A 23,038-nucleotide genomic window follows, 5' to 3' on the forward strand; every position below is an offset into this window, starting at 1 on the left:
AAGCCCCGTCCTAAGATCGAACACACGACCCCATGATCCGTAGATCGACGCTCTACCTACTGAGCTAAAGATGGACTAGTATCCCAATATATCGCTTACTTCTCAGTGTTACTAATTTTTTTTATTTCCCCCTAGGAAAATTGTCTTTATTACCATTGTATTGTCATAGCATTGTCAGTGTATGGGAAGTTTGTTTCCAGTTTAGTGTCAGTACATATTTTTTTCTATTTATCCTTATTAATGTTTAATATGAATTTTAATGTGACTTAAAACCTTCATTTGCTTGTGACTCAATTTTAATACAAATTCAGATTTGCAATATTTCAGTTATCAATAATATAATATTGAAACCAAAGGAAATTTGACAAAGATTATGGTAAATCTGCAAGTTTAATTTTACAGGGTAGCGAAAATACATGACTTTGAAAATTTCTGTATCTGTTTAGCAAAAATACTTGTTGCGGACAGAATCTGTGTTACAATGAAAACAAGTAACTGTATAATGATGAAAAAGTACCTTTACAATGTGCCCATCAGTGCTGGAAAACTATTGAAAACTGAAAATAGTTTTGGAGGGAAAAATGCAACACTTGGCCATTTTGATAAGGTGTCTTGTAATATTTGTTTTGCTGTGAAAATTGCTAAGATGGGTATATTGCCAGTGTATTGCCATTGTGTAGCCAGTGTATTGTCAGAATCTGCTCTGAGTAAATTTATATCCAATGTACTGTCAGACAGACAGCCAATCCATACAATATTGTCACTTATGTAATTTTTATCTCGATTATTCAAAGAATAGAAGTTATTGGACATGCCTGTGTTTTTTTTTTTTTTTTTTTTTTTTTTTTTACAAAATTACAGATTGAAACTAATTACACACTTGTTCAATGTCATGACCTGACATGTACTAAGCAGGTCCCATAACTATACTTTTTTCCAAAATTAAGCCCCTTTTTCCACATAGCATTTTTTGCTTAAGTTTTTGTATGCAAGCTGGTATCTCAGTACTCATTCAATTCGATTATAGAAATTATGTTTTTTATTTCCAGTTTCTTGCCATTTTCCTGCCAGATATCTTCCAGACACTGGAAACAAGCTGACAATATTGTCAGTGTGTTTACATGCTGATTGTTATGAGCCAGTTTATTGTCATATAGTTTGCAGATTATTCCCAGAAACTGGAAATAATATGGAAATAGTGTCCATATTATTTTCAGCTAAACTTTTTTTCTTGGAAGTTTGTTCCCATATAGGAGTCAGATTATTTCCAGTTACCTTTTCTTTTTGACAGACTGTTGCCAGATCATTGACAGTTACCTTGCAGCTTAATGCCAGCTTGTTTCCATGTTTCATTTTCGTAAGGGTCATTAAAATATTCACAATCAGCAATATCTTAAATTGAACAAAGATTATATTTGATAGCGAATACAGAACTATTCATGTAAACTTTTTGTGAACTTAAACTTGACGAGTTTAAGTATAATATGAAATATAAGTGTAGTATTTTGTCAGTTAAAAGTGTCCCTCGACTCATTCATGGTTTCCGCTGAAACAGACAAGCTTTACACAGTCATAATTATGTGATATCTTGAAAAATATTAATGTCATTGTCTGGATTAGATATTATATTAAGTATTTCCTGGTAAGTTAAATGAAGTTGTAGTAGCAATTCAGTTGGTTTTACCTGGGTATACTGATAGTGAGCACAGATAGTGTCTAGTATCGGTAAATGTTCACTGCTGACATAGCAAGCGTGGAGATTTTGTGGTTTAGCTGTTCATACAGTATTGAACATGTGGCAGGAATAACACTACATGTGCTTTGTGTCTTGTGTAAAATACAAAGAAAATAAAGGAATTTTACTGGAATTAAACCATTTTTGTGTGTTTTTTGAAATTTCTCTATATCTGTAAGTTGTCCATGTATTTTATTTGTCAGTTTCATTCTTATGCCTCAAGTTAAAATAAATATCTTGTTAGAAATAGTCATTCCAATAATTATATGCCTTGTCAATTAATCTTTGTTCAATAGTTTGTAAGTCCACGTGGCTATATAGTGGCCTGATTTTAAATGTAGACAAGAATTGAGCATTCAAGTCTTTATCGGTGATTAAAATGGTTTATCAGGTCTTGTTACAGTCTTAATTCTGACTGTAGTTAATAGTATTATAGAATAGTCCTTTCATCATTCTACTTTTTGATAGTGGTTTGATACTAGGCCAGGTTAAAAGAGTGTTCTTTATTAAACAACAAAAAATATCTTTGTAAAGGGAAAGTAACTGGAAATAACTTGTATGTACGTAACATGTTTCAGTTTTAATTACTTAACATTAATTAATTAAGAAGCGAACTTTTTTTTGAGACCATGTGGTTATAATTTGTTGTGTACATGCTTGTTTAAACTGCACTAGATGTGAGACACTCCTTTCGAAATACTGTTAAATGTTTTATTAAGATGGATTTAATGTATGCTGAAGTTTTTAAACTGTTTTGTTTACTTATGAATGATCTGTTTGTTGTGGATGAGAGATTTTATAAAAAAAATCAGTGTTATCCTTGAAAGCTACCAGTATAATAATATATTACTGTAAGTGAAACTGACAGTCATAACAAATTGATAACACTTTATCTAGCCAACCATTTACATGTTAATGTAGAAAAAAAAAAGCAAAAAAAAAAAAAAAAAAGATGCTTTGGAGTAGATTTGAGAGTGTTCCTTACATCTCAGTCACTTTATTCATGATTATTTAATAAACACCTTGTATTTGGTAATTACAGAGCCAGCATGTTATAAAACCATTGATTGATATTCACAGTCTATGACATGTCATCTTATATATTTACTGAAATGTGTATTTTATATGAATTAAGATGAACTTTTGTATGTGCTGATTAAAAAGTTTTTCATAGGTTCCAAAAATATAGAGGTAAAGATAGTGAATATTTCATGGTATTGACCAGTACTTCCTTTAAAGGGAGGTAATCAAACAATAGGAACACACTGCTGAAATAATCACAGTTAACATGCAGAATAATGTGTTTTATCATTTCATGACAGAAAAGGGATTGTCTGAAAGGATTGGCACATGTATTCCAGACTGCCTAACTATAGACTATTACAGTCTAAACTGCCTAACTGTAACTTGCATCCCCATCCATCAAAGTCTAGACCACTGTCACTACTTTCTACTTCCAAGCTTTAATGTGTAATCACGGGTACTAAACAGTGCCTGCGGTACTGACTGTGCCGACGAGGATTGAAGGCACTTCGCTTCCTGTACCGCAGGTACTTCGTCAATGTTTACAAAACGAGCGAGATTGGTGAGTGATTTTTGTCATTTTTGTCATCTTGTTACTGCATGAAGCATTTTTTCAAAAATCGGGGAATGTAGCGGGGTGTAGATGTATCTTATCTACATATCCGTGCTAAAATTTGTGGCAAAAGATCAATTTCCTAGAAACGTAAGGACAAATAAGTTGGGAATGAAATGTGATTTTTTCACATCAGTGACTGTTTACACTCGATTTCTTTTCGCTGACCCAAACGATGTCGTCTCTGCCGTCGTAAATTATATTTATAAATGACATGTGATCTGCTAAAACATAAAATGTGTCCAGAAAATTCCGAATTTGAACGTTATGCCAATTTTGAAAAAGTGCCGCAGGCATTTCGACGATGCCGCAGCCCCTTCGAGGTGCCGCAGGCACTTTCAAAAAGTATCGGGACATAAATTTGACCGAAGCTAGACAAGTGGAAGAACAGAGAAACAGAAGGGCGGAAACTAAATGCCCCCATGATACTGTAGTAAATTGACTTTATAGTTGTAAAATAAAAGGGACCAAACCTTTGTAACGCTTTAAATATCAATCCATTATGAAGGTATAGGCTGTATACCAATAAAAATTTTCAGATAAAATTCAGCTACTTCAGAACAATTTTGTTACAGTTTCTAGATTTTCACTCCGTCGTAGACCTATTTTCCACAAGATACCCGTACATTTCCTTCAGGAAAACGAAAAGAAAAAGGGATGTTTAATAGTATGCAGTGAAATGCAAGTCAACTGAAGTCAGGTACCCTCATATTGCCGCATTTCAGAAAGCGGTCAGCAGAATAAAAACCCTACTTTGTTTTCACGTAAAACAACTCGAAAACATGCGAGTATTAGCATGAAAAGTGTCCTATTTTATTTAAAATTTATTCCACGAGTGAAAAAATGCTCATTTGGCTCCCGATTTACGCACAAATGCGCGAAAAATGGAAAAATTAGGATCTATTTACTAGAGACTTCTTTCGACTACACCACGGAAGCACATTTTTGACCGAATTACAGCATTATAACCTCTGCCATGAGAAAGGCAGGTTACAATATATAAGCTGTCGCGATACTTCAAGAAATTACCGTGATAAAGCGAAGTTTTCTAATACGAGTCTCAATAGTCAGAAGTTTCCTGTAAATATTATTGCGATGATTCACATTACAATCTCGATACCATTTGTGTAAGAGCCCATTGTGGACAGCTAACATTTACTAGCTAGACAGTTACATTGTATTTCGGTATAAAATCAGAAACTATATTGATGTTGAAATTTTCTGTAGTTATTTTAATAGCCTAACGTTTCCTGGAAATATTAAGTATATCTACAAAAAAAAATATAGCCCTATATTGTAAAAATGTTTTCAGAAAAATGGAGAACTTAATAAGTATAGCTCATAAACGATCAAACGGGAGAATTTTTACATGTACGTAAAAACCTATTCGTTTCCTGCAAACAAAACTTTAAAAAAAAAGAATAACATATCGGGCAGCATAGGATGGACAGAGAAGGCAATTTTCAAAAAGCATAATATTTGGGAAATAAACTGACCGGAACAATCGCGTACTAGAGTTTAAGATTACCCGCGAAGATAAACCGATTGCTATACTTTTTATATTTGTGAATATAAAATATAATCGTACGAATGCGAGTTATTTGAGATTTGGTTAGTTATGGACCAAATTTATGAAACTTTTCGAAGTGCCTGCGGCACCTCGAAGGGGCTGCGGCATCGTCGAAGTGCCTGCGGCACTTTTTCAAAATTGGCATAACGTTCAAATTCGGAATTTTCTGGACACGTTTTATGTTTTAGCAGATCACATGTCATTTATAAATATGACTTACGACGGCAGAGACGGCATCGTATTGGTCAGCGAAAAGAAATGAGTCTAAACAGTCACTGATGTGAAAAAAATCACGTTTCATTCCAAACTTATTTGTCCTTACGTTTCTAGGAAATTGATCTTTTGCCACAAATTTAAGCATGGATATGTAGATAAGATACATTTACACCCCGCTACATTCCCCGATTTTTGAAAAAATGCTTCATGCAGTTACAAAATGATAAAAATGACAAAAATCACTCACAGATCTCGCTCGTTTTGTAAACATTGACGAAGTACCTGCGGTACAGGAAGCAAGGTGCCTTCAATCCTCGTCGGCACAGGCAGTGCCACAGGCACTGTTTAGTACCCGTGAGCAAGTCCACAGAAGTTGTAAGGAATTTCTAATCTGATTAGGTCTTTGGTATTTCTGCTTTTGGCCTGTCTTTGACTGTTTTATTCGATCTTTCTTGTTCAAATACTTGATATTATAACAAACTGATGTTATTATTCTATTGGCTTCTTTGAAATCTTTAAGTGCTCTGATAATATTGACATACAGGATATAAAAATGGTGGGAAATGCAATGACACATTGTATTACGGTGACCTTATAAGTATAACAAAAGAAGTAATATTTGTTAAAGCTGTCAGCTTTGATATGAAGGAAAAGTAAAATGTGGTAACAGTAAAGTGAAGATGTATGTGGCCTTGTTTTCTTACAAATTTGTTGTTCACTGTCTGGGTGTAATGTAAGGTAATCAGGGATATAAAGTAGCAGGCCTAGATTTTGGGCTGGGCCCCGAAATTGTTGGAGAAAATGCCCATATACTTAATGTTAAATATTTATTTTTGATAGTCTAGGCCCCTAAATAAAAATAGCTAGTTTATATCCCTTGTAATGAAATTTAAGTGTGGAGGCCAGTCTGGGAATGCTGCCCAGTCATTGGTCAATTTCAAGTTTGAGCTCAGAATGCTGGAATTTTTTAGACTGCTCTCCAGCCTAAATATTAACTATAACCACGAACCCTTGTTTTGATCAAATTATAAGGAAGAACTAGCTGTCGGTATGGGAATAAAAGGTACTAGCTTAAAATTTTTAATGTAATATACCATATAGAGCATAATGTTGTTAAATATCATCAAATAAGGTATATGAAATAATTTTATTTTTCATATCTGGAAAAATCTTTGAGTCAGGTTATCTCCCTCTGAAAAGCGATGTTGAACTATTTTCAACTGAAGTCTGTTGTATAACTGTATAACAGTGTGGAGTGATTTTTTTTAAAAGGTTTGGTATGTCAAACAGGGACAGTATAGTAGTAGTTATTAAGAACAACAATTTAATGTTACTTTCCTTTTAACTCAAGTGCCATCTGCTGCTTCCTCGATAACCTGATATGTTAATTGTCAATTGTCTTTATGTGTTTACAACTAACTACTTGATTTTGCACACTTCTTTAGCATGAATAACAGCTTTTGTAGTAGGTTTTTACTGCTGAGTACCTTTTGCATCTCCTTAATTTTAGTGCAACATGGAGTGCAAGTAAAAAAAAGCAAAAACAAACCCGTAAAAAAGTGTTTTGTTACAGCAGAAATTAAACAGTAGAAACAGTAAGGATGACGATTTTTGTAAATTTGGCTAATGGTGATCTAACGTTTCAAGGGACTTGTTATGATAACAGCGTTCGACACTAACGGTGTCCCGGGATCCCGAGGACACCAAAAATCCGCAAGGGATCCTAAAGTTCACAATTTCGGTGTTCCGTCGGGACTCTTGATTTTCAGATAAAATATGATTCTAAAAAAATGAAATTCCCCAGTCTTGTTCGCTCAAACATCGGTCTTTTGCTAAGGCTTCCAGGGCGTTCAGTTGACCCGAGGTCCCGGGTTTTGACCCGCGAAAATCGAGAAAAACTCGTATTTTACCCGCATAAATTACGGCACGTGCGTCGGCTTGACTCGCGGAAATTTACTTAGATGCGTTCCAAGTTCGATAGTTCTGCCCCCTGTCAATCAAAATCCCAGTGAATTTCAATATTGTTCGCCGGCACAAGCGGAAATATGGCAGTAGGCGGAGCGTCGTATGTTAATTAGCTACCGACAGATGTAAGTCACGCCACGCGCCAAATGACACGTGCTTATCTCGCGGTTTGTATTTAGTACAATATGCCATGTCATTATCAAAGGTGTTTATTGATCAATGTTTACAAGTTAATTGATAAACAATGCAGCCTTAGATTATCGTGTTTGTACCATTATTTTGTGTGCTCGATACGATTACATGAGCCGGTCGGCTGTTACGGTCTATAACAAATTTATTATCATTGGCCGAGGCTTTGTTTGGGCAAAACAAATTAAATAAGCAGAAATTATACGTGGTATGATGAGAAAATAAAGTTAAAACAGTTATCTTTTTTAGAACTTTAACTGTTACTTTTGTTTTTCGTATTTGTCACTCGCTTTCTAGACCGACATTTTCGAACATTTTTATCATTTCTTACAAGATTTTTCTAGTACAAACTAAAATAAAAAGCCAATAAAACGTCTGCATTTACCAAAAATATGATCACTGTTGCCAAAGCAGCTCTTGTTTAGAAGAATTTGCTGATAATAAAAGCATGCAAACACTAAACCCCACCCACTTTTAGGCAATGTGCAAAATAAAACAACTAAAATATGAAATGTTTAAGAAAATCTGTTATGACCAATGGACTAGTTTTAGATAAAGTCTGTGGGAGTTGCATTAATAAGGCCTAAAAAATCTTTGTATCTGGTAACATGCTCAAAAAATTAGGGTAGGTAGGTCGGAACATTTTTTTTTTTGAATTTTTTTTTATTTAAGGGAGACTTTTCGGAATTTTTTTTATGTCAAAAAAATGATTACAAATAAGGGGGTTATAAGGGGGAATGAACTAGGCGGCATACATTTAGACGAACTACAACAAATGGCAGAGGAGTGCGATAGTAGTGAAGATGAGGGGGAAGAGGACTTGGACAGAAATGGCATTATTCTTTTACAGCAAAAGTCATACTAGCTACTGTTGTCATTGATGTAAAATGGAAATAAAAAGGAAATAAAATACATTTAGTACTGTAAACAGTTGTGTTTGTTAGATTTTAGTTTTTTCATGTTCTTACCACATTTTGTTATCAGGGACTCCTAATTTTCAGCAGGGATTCCTAAATTTCCCAGCAGGTATTCCTTTGGGATACCTGGCAAAAAAGTTAGTGTCGAACGCTGGATAAGCATCAATTTCTGTTCATGTACAAGTTACCTATATGTGATTTCGGCATTTTTTGGATGGCAAGCTAGGGAATCCATTCTGCATGTTTGAGCTCATTAACTCTTGAAGAATGCAAAAAATTGCATTCAAGAATACGGAAATTACCGATTGTTGTTAGAAGTCTACCATTTTGAAAACCTAAAAATGTGGAGTTTCGAGTAAGGTATTGATGGTATTAAGTAAAGTAGATTTTAAGTTCATGTATACCGAGGGAATACGTATGTAATATGTATGACCTTAATGCAGAAGTTTTAGAGACAATGTACCTGTTACTTGTCTGGTTTAATTTGTCCCCGCAGACAACATTAACGAGTGCTCCCTGCTTTAATTCAGCTTTAATTAAAACAGTATAACCACAAAATGAATTAACTACTGTATAATGAAAATGATTCTTGTATAAGGGTTGACAGCTTCCGCTGAAGACGCTTGTTAATTTCTTGCAATATTTCACTGTTGCCCGACATGAAATTGTCATGAGCCATGTATTCATATATATGATTTAGTACAGTTTTATGTACTTTTGCCAACCGTATCTTGACTATTTACATTTAGTTTGTGGTGGATTAATTGTTTGTCTATTTAAGGGAAATAAATCATGTTGGTAGGGTACTTAATTAGCAGAAAGTTCCAAAAAGATGCTTGTTTCTATGTATATTCAGTATCTTTTCCTGCCATCAGATTAAATTGCTGAACCATATTACGAAAAAACTCAGGTTTATGCACTGGCAGGCAAACAGAATGACAACAGACAGTTTTTTGTTCATTTGAAGATGTAGCATTTTAAACACATCTTCTGAATAAAAAGCAGCAAACATTTTGGACTTTGATAGCTTTATGATAAATGATTTAAATGTAGACATGCTTAAAGGGAATTCCGATAGTTTTTTATGCGCATCTTTCTGCGCAGCCGACACTTTCTATGGAAAACTGAACTGAAGTCAACATTTGTTGAAACATGTTACAGACAGTCTTAAATATGAGGAATCTTGAATGAAATAACATTTTTGATAAGTTTTATCAGTAATCAAATGTTGATACTGGTTAATGTTGTATTGACAAGTATCATGCCTGACAGATATCTTGCTATTTTTGTGGTTGTGTTTTCACATCGCATTTTAGTACAAAGACAGTGTTGTTCATATAATGTAAGATATTTGACTTAGTACTGATAAGACAATATCACCTTTCAGATTATTTAGTATTCAATTATAGAAAGAATTAAGAATTTTTAAAACTTTTTTTAACTTCTAACAGACATACATGTAATCAATTTGGCCAGGTTCGTGCCATTTTCTGTCCGAACAGGTGTTGTATTCTAGAGGTCTTAACATAAAAATTAGCCTGGTGACCCATACATTTTTAGCCATTTTTATGCTCACAATACAATTATCTATACACAAGAAAAACAGGAAAAAATTCTATGAAAGAGTTTTTTCAAAATTTAAAAAAATATTCTTCACTATGGGTATTTTTTCACTGAAAAAAGTTCACAAAAGTAAATATGAAACAATTTTTTTTCTTCAAATTTGTACCCATTATTGTAAGGATAGAGTATTACAAATATGACTATGATATCAAATAAGTATATAATAAAATCTGTAAAAAAAAAAAAACCTTATTGTGCTGTCTTGATGTATATTTTGGTTGGTATTTATAAAAAAGCAGAAAATTATGAAAATGTTGAAAAATCGCTAGCAGTTTCAGCAACAATGGGTGTGTTCAAAACAATTTTTCACAAAAACAAGCCTGGTGACCTGTTGTTTTTATTTGTTCATTGTTTTCAGCACAAATTTTCCTATCATATATGTAAATTAAAAAAATTTCTATGAAAGGAAAAAAACTATAGGAATTCTCTTTAAACAGAAGTGCACTGCACACAATATTTTCATTGCTCTTTTATATCAAGGACCAGCTATTGTTTTATTGTTTGCTTTAATTGTATTTCAAGTACAGATTCATGTAAAATCATGTCATTCATACCACAGTTTCTAAGATAGAGCAGTGAAAGTTCCCCCTTGCATTTAGATGACATATTGACAAACAATCAGTATTAATCAGCAGCTTGAATGTAGAGAGTGTCACATGGGCATTGATCAAACCATTCTGCTTCCTTTTCCGCTTTCCTTGGCAATTCATTCTGATTAATCACGCTTTACAGAGAAAAAAACAAATTTCAGCTGCAAGATTTGTGTAAATTTGTGAAACTAATGGCAGTTTTATTTTGCTTGCAGGTTTTGTAAAATAAACTAATTGAACAAGAGCACATTAGAGAAATTACAACAGCAAAAGATCTTCGACACAAGATAAGAAACAAGATCATACATTCTGTTAACCTAATACCAACAGTCAGCTAAAGCCCAACAGCGCTGAGCAAAGTCTGAAGCACTCAACCACATCCTGCCAACATTGTCACACTCTAAAACAGTCACCATTTTGTCGCAAGAGTATCTCGTTAGATAACAACAAAACAACAAAAAGGGTGGTCCAGATGGATGTGTCTATAGGAATTAAGTGCGAGCCATCAAGCCCGTTAAGTTTAAGTCATTGCACGCAACCGAACTTTGACGAAGGATTTGGACGTGATCTATTCAGTGACTATACTGGAAATGATGACTATGGTTCCGATAAATCGTTTCCAGATGACAGCTTAGACAATTTCGATAGTGGCGATTTGTCGCCAAGCAGTCTAGATGATGATGGAAAGCTTGATTTTGGAAGTCATGTGTTTTCATATGCAGTTGATCACATTGATGTTGACAGTGGATACACTGGGGACAGTGGTGACAGTAGCGGGGAAGTGTCCCCATGTAGTGTTGAATCAAACCACCATCAATACACCAAATTAGAATACTGCCCAAGCACGAACTATGAAATGGAAGTAACAGATGGGCAGAAAAAACTCTGCCTAGTTTGTGGCGACATTGCCTCAGGATTTCATTATGGTGTTTCCTCATGTGAAGCATGCAAAGCTTTCTTCAAACGAACTATACAAGGTAAGAAAATATAGATATATGATACAGCTGAACTTTGTGTTGTTCAAGCCTTACAACAGCTAAGACACAAGGGAGAGTACTGTACCTACAGTCACTTCTGATTTAAAAGGTAAGACAAGCAAACTACAGTTGAAACTCAATATCTCGAACACGCTTTTTAAAAAAAAATAATCTGGCTATCTCGAAGACAATTCCATGTCCCGTTCCAAAAATGCGTGCAGAAAATATTATTTTAAGTTGAATTTGGTTACCTCAGAAGTAAAGCACTTAATCCCTTAGAATTCGAGATATCAAGTTTCAGCTGTATTTCTAGCTTAGTGTTTGAAATTATTTTTTGTCCAATGGCATTGCAGTACTTTTCAAATTTTCGGGAAATTTATTTTAGTAAATCAGTATTTGCAGTCTTTTATTAATCAGGTTAGTCATGTGTATAGTAGGGACAAGGGGTGAGTTATTGATTTTATTCGCTCTGATGTCATCCAGAAACAAAAAATAATTTCAAACACTAAATAGGTTAGTGTTTATTAATGTGCATTTACAAAACTTAATCAGCCGCGTGGCTGCGCCGCTCGTAGCTCAGGGGTGTAAATTTTTTTTTCACACCACTCGCCCTGCAGGACTAGTAGCCAGTAATATCTACTCGCCCTTAGTGAACAGCCACTCGCCCTAATAATTGGCACTTTTAATACTGTCACTTTTATGATAGGAGTATTATGTACAACAGTATTATTTCCCGAAAAATATTTATTTTGAAAAGTGTCTAAACATTTTGGACACAATAATCATCGTCCATCCACCCGTGTTGAAAGAGAGGGAAAAAAACGTTAAAGATTATCGGTAATTATTCAGTTGATAAACTAAGTAATTGACCTTGTTTTCATGATCAATTTACACCCCCTCAAAGGGCTAAAAGAAGTGTGTCAGTATCTTGACATCTGAAGTGGAGATCAAAGCGGTATTTTTGCTCGAGATTGTCATGGTATTACGTCATGTTTTCGCGCCATGTGGCACATCACTGTCTGATCGTACGGCATCAGTTCTTAAAATTGCTGAGAAATAGAAATCAATAAAAAGTTTCTTCTTTAATTTGTTATCAAAAGCGAATGTGCTATATCCCGTATAAAAGGTAAATGTCTCAAACGACAGTTACTATAGTGGATATCCTACCTCTGTGACCTATTTGCCCTCAAGGAATTAACATTATTGTTTGACAAAAAAACCTTTTAAATTGTTGGTCAAAAATACATGTACAAAGATTCATTTAAAACTTATTAAAAACCGCAATGACATCACATTGCTTTATTTTAAAATCGCATTTCTATTTACGTTCACGAGGTCACGTGACCTATTCTGCCGCACTAACAGAAATCGGTTTGCCAAAAATCGTTTTACTCCATGTATTGTAATTGCTGCCGCTTTTTCATTATTTAAGATTTTTTTATTCTGTTTTTTGTTCTTTCTGGTCAAAAGTCTGCATTTTATGCCCAGAGTATTCATCATTTATTTACTTTTAGAAAGAAATAAGTAACTAAGATCGCGCTGTTTGAATTTTTACAAATGATTATATGAAAATTCGACCGTTTTTATAGAATTTTGCCTACATTTCGGTCGATATCTTATTAAGATCATTATAGAATTCAAATAGTATTATTTCTCAAGAGGTGTTGAAAACTTAAAGCGAAAATGTTAAAAAATGAATGCACTACGCACGGTTTTTGTGTACGTGTCGATGTAAATTAGATATTTAATACGATAGGTCGCACGTGCTTGTGGAATGGAACATTACCGGCATGACATTTTGGTATCTTTACGATTCGCGGGTGAATTTCAGTCAATCCAGGTAGCGACTGAACCATCTCAAAGTTTGTTGACGTTTTGGAGTTGTAATTTCTGAATTTTGGTGAAGTAAGGACGTAAAAAACCACTCGCCCGATCGGTCGAGTATACAGCGAGGTCCGCTCGTCCTACTCAGACTTTAACTCGCCAATGCGAGCGGGCGAGTGGAATTTTACACCCCTGTAGCTGATTAAACTTTGTAAATACACATTAATAAACACTAACCTATACATAGCAGTCTTTACAACAGTTAAGTATAATTTGAGACATTTTTTAATGTGCACTTATTCTAGGGAGAAATCAATTTCCTGTAATCTTTTTGGCAATAGTAATCCTTTAAGTGAAAGCAAGGTTGGTAAACAGCGAAAATTATTTCAAGGCAATAACTATGGTTATAAAAAATAAGGAAATCAATATTGCATTCATATTAAGTGTTAACTAAATTAGTGTTGATTCTTAGTAAAAGGACATAAATTTTCATCATTGAACATTTTTTGTAACACAACTGTAAAAATGTCTCTTATACCGTGTTCACACTAGCAGAATGGTTTTATTTTTATTAGGCACTAATTGGCTATAATTGGTATTTGACATTCAAAACCCATCAAAATATAATCTAGTTTGCGTCCACACTAGGCAAAGAAATGTGGTTTAAATATATACATGCAATGTTGGAAGTTAACAAATATCTTGCAATAAGCAAAACAGGTTACAAAGAATTGAGGCTAACAGAAACAAGAAGGGGTCATCAATATTTAAACTTTGTGTTCATCTAAGAATTTCTGTTCATTCCATCTATTGTCCATTTTGAGCGTCAGCATGACTCCATATCGCAATTTAATGTTTTTGTTTCAACAACAGTCCAATTACTTTTGCCAGCCACAGCATCAATTGTTTGATACAAAAGAGAAACACGTGGTATTCTTCCTCCAAAAAGTAAGATCTGTGGATTTGGGATTGTAAAACCAGTTATAACCCACATTTGCGTTCACATTTGTAAAATAATGTAGCATTACTTTTTAATGTAGTATTAAAACCACCTCCCGAGGTAGTTTTAATGCTACATTACAGAAACCACTTGACCTTTACAAAATTCACGTTTTACACCACATATAGTGTGGACGCAAACGAGTTTAAAAAATAAACCCAAGTTAATGTAGGATTAAAAACGTAGTCTGAACACGGTATTAAAAAAACAACAAGAAATATTACCAGCTTGTAAAAAAGAAAATAAATCACACAGCTATGTGTGAGACACTAAACTGTTAAATCTCTTACTCACTCTGGATGAATATAATGAACTATAAACAGACATTTTCCATTGTCTAGTGGGAAGATTTTAGAAAATTGTCAATTTTTACTTAATCTTAAAGTGTTTTAGTTGGCAAAAATTTGAAAATGCAAGTCGCATTTCTTGGTCATTAGGACTGTCTATCTCCAATCTGGTGTCTTTCTAAAATAAAATTCTTAATGGAATTGAGGTAGATTAAGTTGGCAGTCACAACATGGAGAGTGGGCGTACATGTAAGCTTTTCCTGTGGTTCTTAAAATACAAGCAACACCTGTTTAAAGACTGCTAATCAGAGAGAATTTGGCATGCTGCTGCTATTGCCATTGTCTTGAAGTGGTTTATGCAGATTTTTGTGTGCAGTAAATGTTAAATAACGATTGTAAAGGTTAATGGAACAGATAGAGTTGTCATAGTAAATGGAAGGGTTTTGACTGAAAGAAAAATGTCTTATTTTACCTCTTAAAATTCTGGGTAGAAGCGCAAGAAGCAAACACATTCGTAAAGATGGCCTTGCAGCTTATGAGAATTGGAAGAAAACAAAGAGTAGGTTATACAGATGTTATAACAATCAAAGAAACACTTGGTTTAGAACAAAAAATGCTGATGGCAGTGATAATTACTGGAACAATTTGTTAGAGATCAGCAAAACAATTGATGAGTATTTCATCTATTTAGTTAATACCTATGAAATATAAACCAATACATTTCATAGTTTGGTAATTTGACTACGCATGCACTTACTTGATTATAAAGCCATATTGTAGATAATGATTGGGGTAGAACAAGGACAAAGGTCTTCCTTAATGTTGATGGGTATTCCTTACCATTGTCAGGGCAAAGAAAGTCTGTCTCTCTATGTAGGATGTACTGAAGGGAGTCATTGAACTCCAAGCTTTATGGTCCTGATAGGAAAACACGTTGGTAAAAGTTTTGGCTCCAAAGAATGTTTTCTTACTGCAATTAAATTAAGAACGGTTTTGACATTTTAATACCACTTTCAACACCATCTTTAGGAACACATGGCTTTTAAATTTCTTGTATAAATTAATGTCCACAAATTTGGAATGTGCTCTGTCCTTAGATTGTTTGTAAAATATCATCCTCGGAATGGGACAGAACAAAGAAACTTGGCCAACATTGAAATGTACCTTATACACAACATTCTATACTACAGTTAAGATTTGATTACTGTGTCTAGAAAAAACAGCTGTCTGTCCCGAATTCAGTCTAATTTTATTTACAATATAATAAGCCAGTAGAGTTACTTTAGGTCTAACAGATGTATAATATATAAGCAACAGGCACAGTGAGAGAAGAATTTGGAACAGATCAGATCTTATCTTAGGGGGAAAATAATGCTCAGATATATCAACAGATTGGCTTGTTTTCCTTCAAGTACCAACAATCAAGTACTCAATTAGTTCCTCCTACTGTAAGTAATTGACATAAATTATCACTCCTGCTCGGCCAGAAAATATATAAACTTTCTAAAGAACATAAATTTCTAATACAATGTTTGATATTTCCGGTATTGCAAATGATTATAAATTTCCTAATTTCATATATAACAGTTGTTATTTGTTAATAAAATATTATATCTCGAGGGTAGATGTTCTCTTGGCAAATGTGTTAGCAGACTTCCAGAAGTGATTGCAGCATTGAAAAGAGGAAATGTTATTGATTAGCTCTGGCAGTTGTGTAAATGTCAAAGTATCATTGAACATTATGGGAACTGATCAGGAAAAGTTAAGGCATTCTCCAAGAAATATCTCTTTTTCTTCGCAAAGTAACTTTCGTCACAATGTACATATTGACAGTCACCATTCAAGATTCTGTACCAACATTTTTGGCAATTTTTGGGGCGTTTTTGGAGTCTTCGTATCACTAAACACAGGAGGTCTTGTAGCAATATCTTTGGAAAATGACAAAAATGCTACCTCATACTGATCATCTGATAAAAAGTTCAACCACAGTTAGTTGAAGAAAGAAAATAAAAAAAAAAGGCAAACCGGTAAGTCTTTAAGCGGCAATATTATATGTTATATGAAAGTCAGAATCAAAATTTCAAATTTTTCATTTTAGTAACTTATGGATTTTCTGCATCAGAAAAAAGTCTTGATTTGCTTTCTGAGAAGTTGGTTTTGACTGTCAGAGGAGATCATTGATATGAAATGAATCTTTATTATTATTATTATTTGACTTTGGGGTTTTGGGTATATTTGAATATGAGACCAGACATATTAACAGACTGCAGGGCCCATTCTCATTTCTATCATGCTTAGTACTTCATAACCCCAAAATGGACAAAGTGGAATTTAGGAAAATATAGATAATAGCCATAGGTCAATCAATATAAGTATGCCTTCGTTCAGCCAGAATATTTTTTGAAGACTATAATCTTTAAATTTGTCTTTGTATCAAAATGTTTCTGTGAAAATAATATTGTGGAAGCTGTTTGTATTTTTTTCTTGAGCTATAGTAACAACTGCACAAAACTTTAAATTTAGGTAAAATACAAGAATCTTACTGGTTTGTGTTGTATAAGAGGTCATTTTTAAGTACACTAGTCCATTCAGGATCATTGTATCTGATAAGGTCAGGTCAATATAACTTTAAGTTGATATTAACTGACCACATTTTGAAACAATTTCACACCATTGCCCATAATTCATCTCATTTTAACTGTGACAGGGTATAATATGCCAGCTCCTGAACTTACTCCTGTTTCTGTTTAACTCACAAGAATTTTCCGTGTGCTTACGGGTTTTATACTAGGCTTTGCAGTTACGGAGCTAACGTATTGTATTGAGCTATATTGATTTATCGTATATAAATACCATTAACAAATAAGCGAATAGAAACAGGAATTTTTGAGGTTGACAGAAGATCTGCGTATAGTTTAGTGAGATAAAAAAAAAACGAAAATCAGTTTAGGCCATTTATATAGTAAAGTTAATGTAGCTCTGTTGAACATAAAACATATTTTAAAATGACTTGCTGTTGCTTTAACAGAGTAAATACATTTTTTATCGCCCATTTTGCAGTTACGGGGTTTTGGATCAACACTTTCGATACATATAATTTTACTTGGTTCACAAGCCATTATTATAATAGTGAGTAACTATAGATAGGCAGAAAGGTCATCTTAGGGACAGTGACCAGTTAACAAGTAGGTTGTCTAGAATACTCTAAGACTAATTATCAGTTACTACATAAAAGTGCAATAGGTTATTTGATACTGTCTATGTATTTGACAGTCCTTAGAAAAATAATGGGATACCCTTGTAACATGAAGACAATTTCAGTAAAGCAATAGTGTATTCACTTAAAGTATCGATTGAAGAGTAAATAAGTCTATTACTGAATGGCAGTTTTCTTTAAAAGTGAATGTGTGTATTATCAACAGCTTCATGCCTGATTGATCACTATAATAGGAGTGCTAACAATTAGTCTCAATCTATTTAATCCTTCCCTTGTTTTATTGACAGCTGTTATATTTATGAAGAAAAAAAAGGAGAAAAAATGACGTTTTATTAAAAAAACATCTAACACTTGCAAAGATTGAGACATTTCTTAAAGTCTCATGTCAGATCGACCTTTCTTTATACAGGCATGAGTTTAAAAATGTCTTGGTGCAAATGGTTATCTTACTCTTTCTTTCTGTTTTAGGCATCATGACATTGTTTAATAAAATCAAGTCAAAAACAAAATCAATCAACATGTTTTTGCTTAATCTACTTATTTTTGGAAAGTTTTACCAACTTCACAAAAATGTAATTCCGCCTGGCATGGCTTTTTTTAACTGATACTAAAAATGTTGTGTAGAAACTTTGGGACAAAATACATTTGCCAGATATAAAAAATAATAGGTAAGGGTAGATGTCTCTGAAGTACAGAGCACCACAAATCCTCAGTGCCACACATTTGCAAAGTAGACCCACAACAAAAAGAAGCCTTAACAGAAAAATATTACAGACGGGTTGCTTCAAAAATCCAACAAGTTGCTATAAGCCTAAGTATTTCTAGTGGTTGCAGTTTCATATGGATATTCAGTGCCCGCACTATGTTTACAGAGTATTTAATTACCGATAAGTCTGATCAGTATGAATTAATAAATATGATCTAAATCGTTTTAAACTGGAACGGCTTATCTGTATTTGGAAGAAATTTAGCTATATCAGTATTGTAACAATCATGTAAAATCTATACATACATGGTAGGGGAGGTCCTTGATTTGGCATCCTGCCCTCGTTCTCTGTAAAATTCAAGTCAAACTACCTTTGAAAAGAAATGTTATGAATTATGCAATGAATGAGGCTTTGCATATTTTTTTACCTTGTAAACTTAATGCTTATTCAGTCCAATGAAAGTGTAAATGTTTCTCACCAAAGGCTGTAATGTAGACTTGCTTTTCTTTTTACCATTGCATCTACTAAGGTCCATGTTTGGATGTTCTTTCTTGAAGAACTAAAAGAGAATATTTAACAGAAAGTTATGGTACTTAAATGACTGAAATACTGTTAATAAATCCTTGATCAGGTACAATATAAGTAATGTTTTGGACAGTAAGTGATATCAAATAGCATGTCATAGAAAAACATTCATGATGCCAGTCGGCTGACAGCTTTATTACATTATTTATGAGGTACTTTTCAAACTGTTTAACTGAAATCATATTTTGATAATATTTGATAGCTTCATGATATATAATTATAGATTACATATAACATGAAGGTCTCCTGACCTAGCTATTTGTTGTCTTAATCTGGTACGTCTTGCTGACCTGACTTACTTGAAAACATGAACGATTGTGTTTTAAATTAGTGTATTTCAAAATTTCTGTTATCATCATTTTGAAATGTGAACATTACTTGTGTCAACAGAAATTTTAACTGAGTAACCTTAAGAAATTTTAATGTATGAAGATGTTATGAAGGATTGCTATCATGACAAAAATTTTCCATGCATTGACAAAATTGCCAGTTCATATAAACTTTCCATTGTAGAGTACATCCTGTCATGAGAAAAAAAAATCACAGGAAAGACAAAAATATGTTTGTTGTAAAGAGGTTGATTCCCTGAAGAGGTTAAATTACTTGCTGAAAGAGAAAATATCTACCTTTAAAGAAAGGTGCTTGTTCTTTTAAGTGTTGTGTTAAGATGTTTAAATACTACATAGATAAGTAAGCTAGTTTGCCATATAGTATGTGTGTGCATTTATACTGTCCTATATAAAGAGACATATTTGCACTCAGCTATTTGTTATTGTTGTTTGTGTAATATGATACTTGTGTAATTGGATGTTTACACTTTACTGTATATGGTATGGTGTGGCTGAATGGTATAATATTGCCATCTTTGTACAGTGTTACAGATATTTGTGGTAAATGTCATCCTTTTATTGTACCCCCCCGACAACAAAGTTGTAAGGGGGAGTATACTGGTTTCAGGTTGTCTGTCTGTCTGTCGGTCTGGCCGTCTGTCCGTAGACGCAATCAATCTTGTGCGCACCATCTCTCCTTATCCCCTTGACAGAATTTAATGAAACTTCACACAAGTGATCAGTACTAACAGTAGTTGTGCATGGGGCATGTTAGATTCTTTTTGAAAAAAAAATTTGCAGAGTTATGGGACTTTGTTTTTTTGTTACTATACTATATACATAGACACAATCTTGTGCGCACCATCTCTCCTCATCCCCTTGACACAATTTAATGAAACTTCACACAAGTGATCAGTACCAACAGTAGTTGTGCATGGGGCATATTAGGTTCTTTTACAAAAAAAAAATTGCAGAGTTATGGGACTTTGTTTTTTTGTTACTATACTATATACATAGACACAATCTTGTGCGCACCATCTCTCCTCATCCCCTTGACACAGTTTAATGAAACTTCACACAAGTGATCAGTAACAACAGTAGTTGTGCATGGGGCATGTTAGGTTCTTTCAGAAAAAAAATTTGCAGAGTTATGGGACTTTGTTTTTTTGTTACTATACTATATACATAGACACAATCTTGTGCGCACCGTCTCTCCTCATCCCCTTGACACAGTTTAATGAAGCTTCACACAAGTGATCAGTAACAACAGTAGTTGTGCATGGAGCATGTTCGGTTCTTTCAGCGACAAAAATTGCAGAGTTATTGGGCTTTGTTTCTTGTTAACATACTATGTACATACAGACTGCATATGCAATCTTGTGCGTGCCTAATCTACCAAACCCTTGCACACAATTTAATGAAACTTCACACAAGTGATCAGTACCAACCCTAGTTGTGCATGGTGCATGTTACATTCTTTTAGATAAATATTCTGCATAGTTATGGGACTTTGTTTTTTGTTACTATACTGTATACATACAGTCTATATACATACAGTCTACATAATTATGCAATCTTGTGTGCGTCAAATTGCAATGTACTGTGTCAGTGCATGCGGGGGGTACATTCATCACCTTTAGTGATAGCTCTAGTTACCTTCAGTTTGTTTTTGTGGACAAGATTATGCTATAGTTTTTGGTTTCAAGGTCAGCGATGTTTTTGTACTTTTAATAACGGAGCTGTCAGTTATTTAGGTAATGTTTTACAGTACGATAATGGTTCTTACCTCAGTAAGGCAAGTTAAATCATGCAGATCTCAGTTCCCTAATCAGTAGACAAGTCTGTAAATTGAACCCTCAAACTTTAAATCAAACTATATTTGATAGTATCATGCAGAAACCTTTAGTTATAGATAGTAAACTGAAGTGTATGTACAATGGATGATGTAGGAAGAAGGCTGAGATCTCTTTCCAACTGAAGAAATTCTGATTAATCTTTCATATAGGCACAACAATTCTGCCGTTACTGATAATAGTAGAAATACTTGAACTTCAGGCGTAAATACTGGTCTGGCCTTAAGACTTACAGAAGTCAGTATTTTCACTTTTCTAATTTGGACTTGATCAAAATGTCATAAATTATTTATGACAGTGTCAGACGCTCCTAGGGGAATCTATTTTCAGTTAAAATGGCTCTTACTATCTTTACTTGTGCTTGTATTTAGATTTTCGAACCAAATATGGCAACTCGTAAAACTGTCTTACACCTTGTCAAGTAGGAAGTGGCCTATTTCTTGAGACAAAAAATGTTAGAAGTCTTTCCTGTGATCAAAATTGGAGGAATTTGAAGGTTGCTGTGTAAATTGTTGCACATTGATAAAATTGGTTATGAAGGCGGGGCACATTATGAAACACTGACTTCATTCTTACAGCTTCCTGTAAATAATACTGGCAGATTTCGCTGCTAGATGTTCCACAGAATTTCCTGGAATATAGCATAAGGATCGTAATGAAAGTTGATGAATCACTGACTTTTCAAGGCCAAGTTTATTTTATAAAAATATAGCTGACAGTCTTTACAGTAAATCAATTGAAATATTCATTCATTACTCAACAGAGATGATGTCTTTATTGATTTAGATTATATTTGATAGAAAATTATTTCTTTACCTAGTTAAGATACACGATTCGTTATAGGCATTGATTGTAAATAAATGAATTATTCTTTACATTCGCGTCTTTTATTGTCTGATAGTTGTTAGTTTTTTTTCTGTCTGAAGAACTTGATTCTTTCTTTGTGTTACACTGCAGGACTGAGAAATAGACAGTCACTCAAATCTTAACTATCAAAGCTATTTCTTTAAAACTTGCAACACTTGTTCACCATCAAAAGCTGACTCTGTAAGCAAGAAACATAACTCCATCCTGCTTTTTGCAAGAATTATGGCCCTTTTTGGACTTCGAAAATATCAGATTTCTTGGTTAAGTTTTGTGTTTAGGTCAACTTTTCTCCTTAATGGTCAAAGCTATTGCTTTAAAACTTTGAGCAGTTATTCGCCATTAAAAGCTGACTCTGCACAGCAAGTACCGTAACTCTACATTGCTTTTTTTGCAAGAATTATGGCCCCTTTTGGACTTAGAAAATCATGGATATGACAATATTTCTATTATACAGAGACAAAAAAATCAGATGAGCGTCTGCAGCCGCAAGGCGGTGCTCTTGTTTGCTGTAACAGTACATTGATTTTGTACTTCTGCTATCTGTGTTACATTCATAGAACTGTTAGAGAAAAAATATGCTCCAAGAGGAATAAAAAACTAATATACTCCAGGTATATTAATTGTGTGATGTTTGGCAAGCAAACCTTAAAAAAAGAAGAATATGTAAGATGGCAATACAAAAAAGGGAAAAGAATGTTACTATAGATTTTACAGTGATCTGCTTTCTGTTTGTAGAATTTTCTGTTTTCAAAACAAGTGTTTATATTTTTATCCACTTCCTTCAGTTCTGGCTTCTAAAGTTTACCCTGTACTATACTCCCACGCATCTGTTTACCTTATTTATATTCTATTAAAGTAATTCAGGATGGTGGTTAGTCCATTCATAAAAGCAACAGCCTGTATTGATTTTACCACAGGTGTTGTTTCACTATTATGTTTGTTAATTTGTCA

The 23,038-nt window shown here is 33.8% G+C and overlaps 1 protein-coding gene across 10 annotated transcripts in view; it reads left to right on the forward strand.

Annotated features, from left to right (window-relative positions):
• LOC123545243 (estrogen-related receptor gamma-like) overlaps window positions 1-23,038 on the forward strand; it is a 159,010-nt gene that overhangs the window by 97,763 nt on the left and 38,209 nt on the right. For 6 of the 10 annotated variants that reach the window (XM_053521388.1, XM_053521387.1, XM_053521394.1 and 3 more), the window contains one exon: window positions 10,657-11,418. In XM_053521388.1, the coding sequence (XP_053377363.1) occupies window positions 10,914-11,418 (505 nt within the window). In that variant the 5' untranslated portion in view covers window positions 10,657-10,913. Of the gene's footprint in view, window positions 1-1,496; window positions 1,643-1,688; window positions 1,910-1,955; window positions 2,296-10,656; window positions 11,419-23,038 lie in introns of those variants that run through there. The other 4 variants (XM_053521390.1, XM_053521385.1, XM_053521414.1 and 1 more) reach the window with 4 other exon arrangements.

The sequence above is a fragment of the Mercenaria mercenaria genome, chromosome 1 (genome assembly GCF_021730395.1).
Source record: "Mercenaria mercenaria strain notata chromosome 1, MADL_Memer_1, whole genome shotgun sequence".
NCBI classification, from domain to species: domain Eukaryota; kingdom Metazoa; phylum Mollusca; class Bivalvia; order Venerida; family Veneridae; genus Mercenaria; species Mercenaria mercenaria.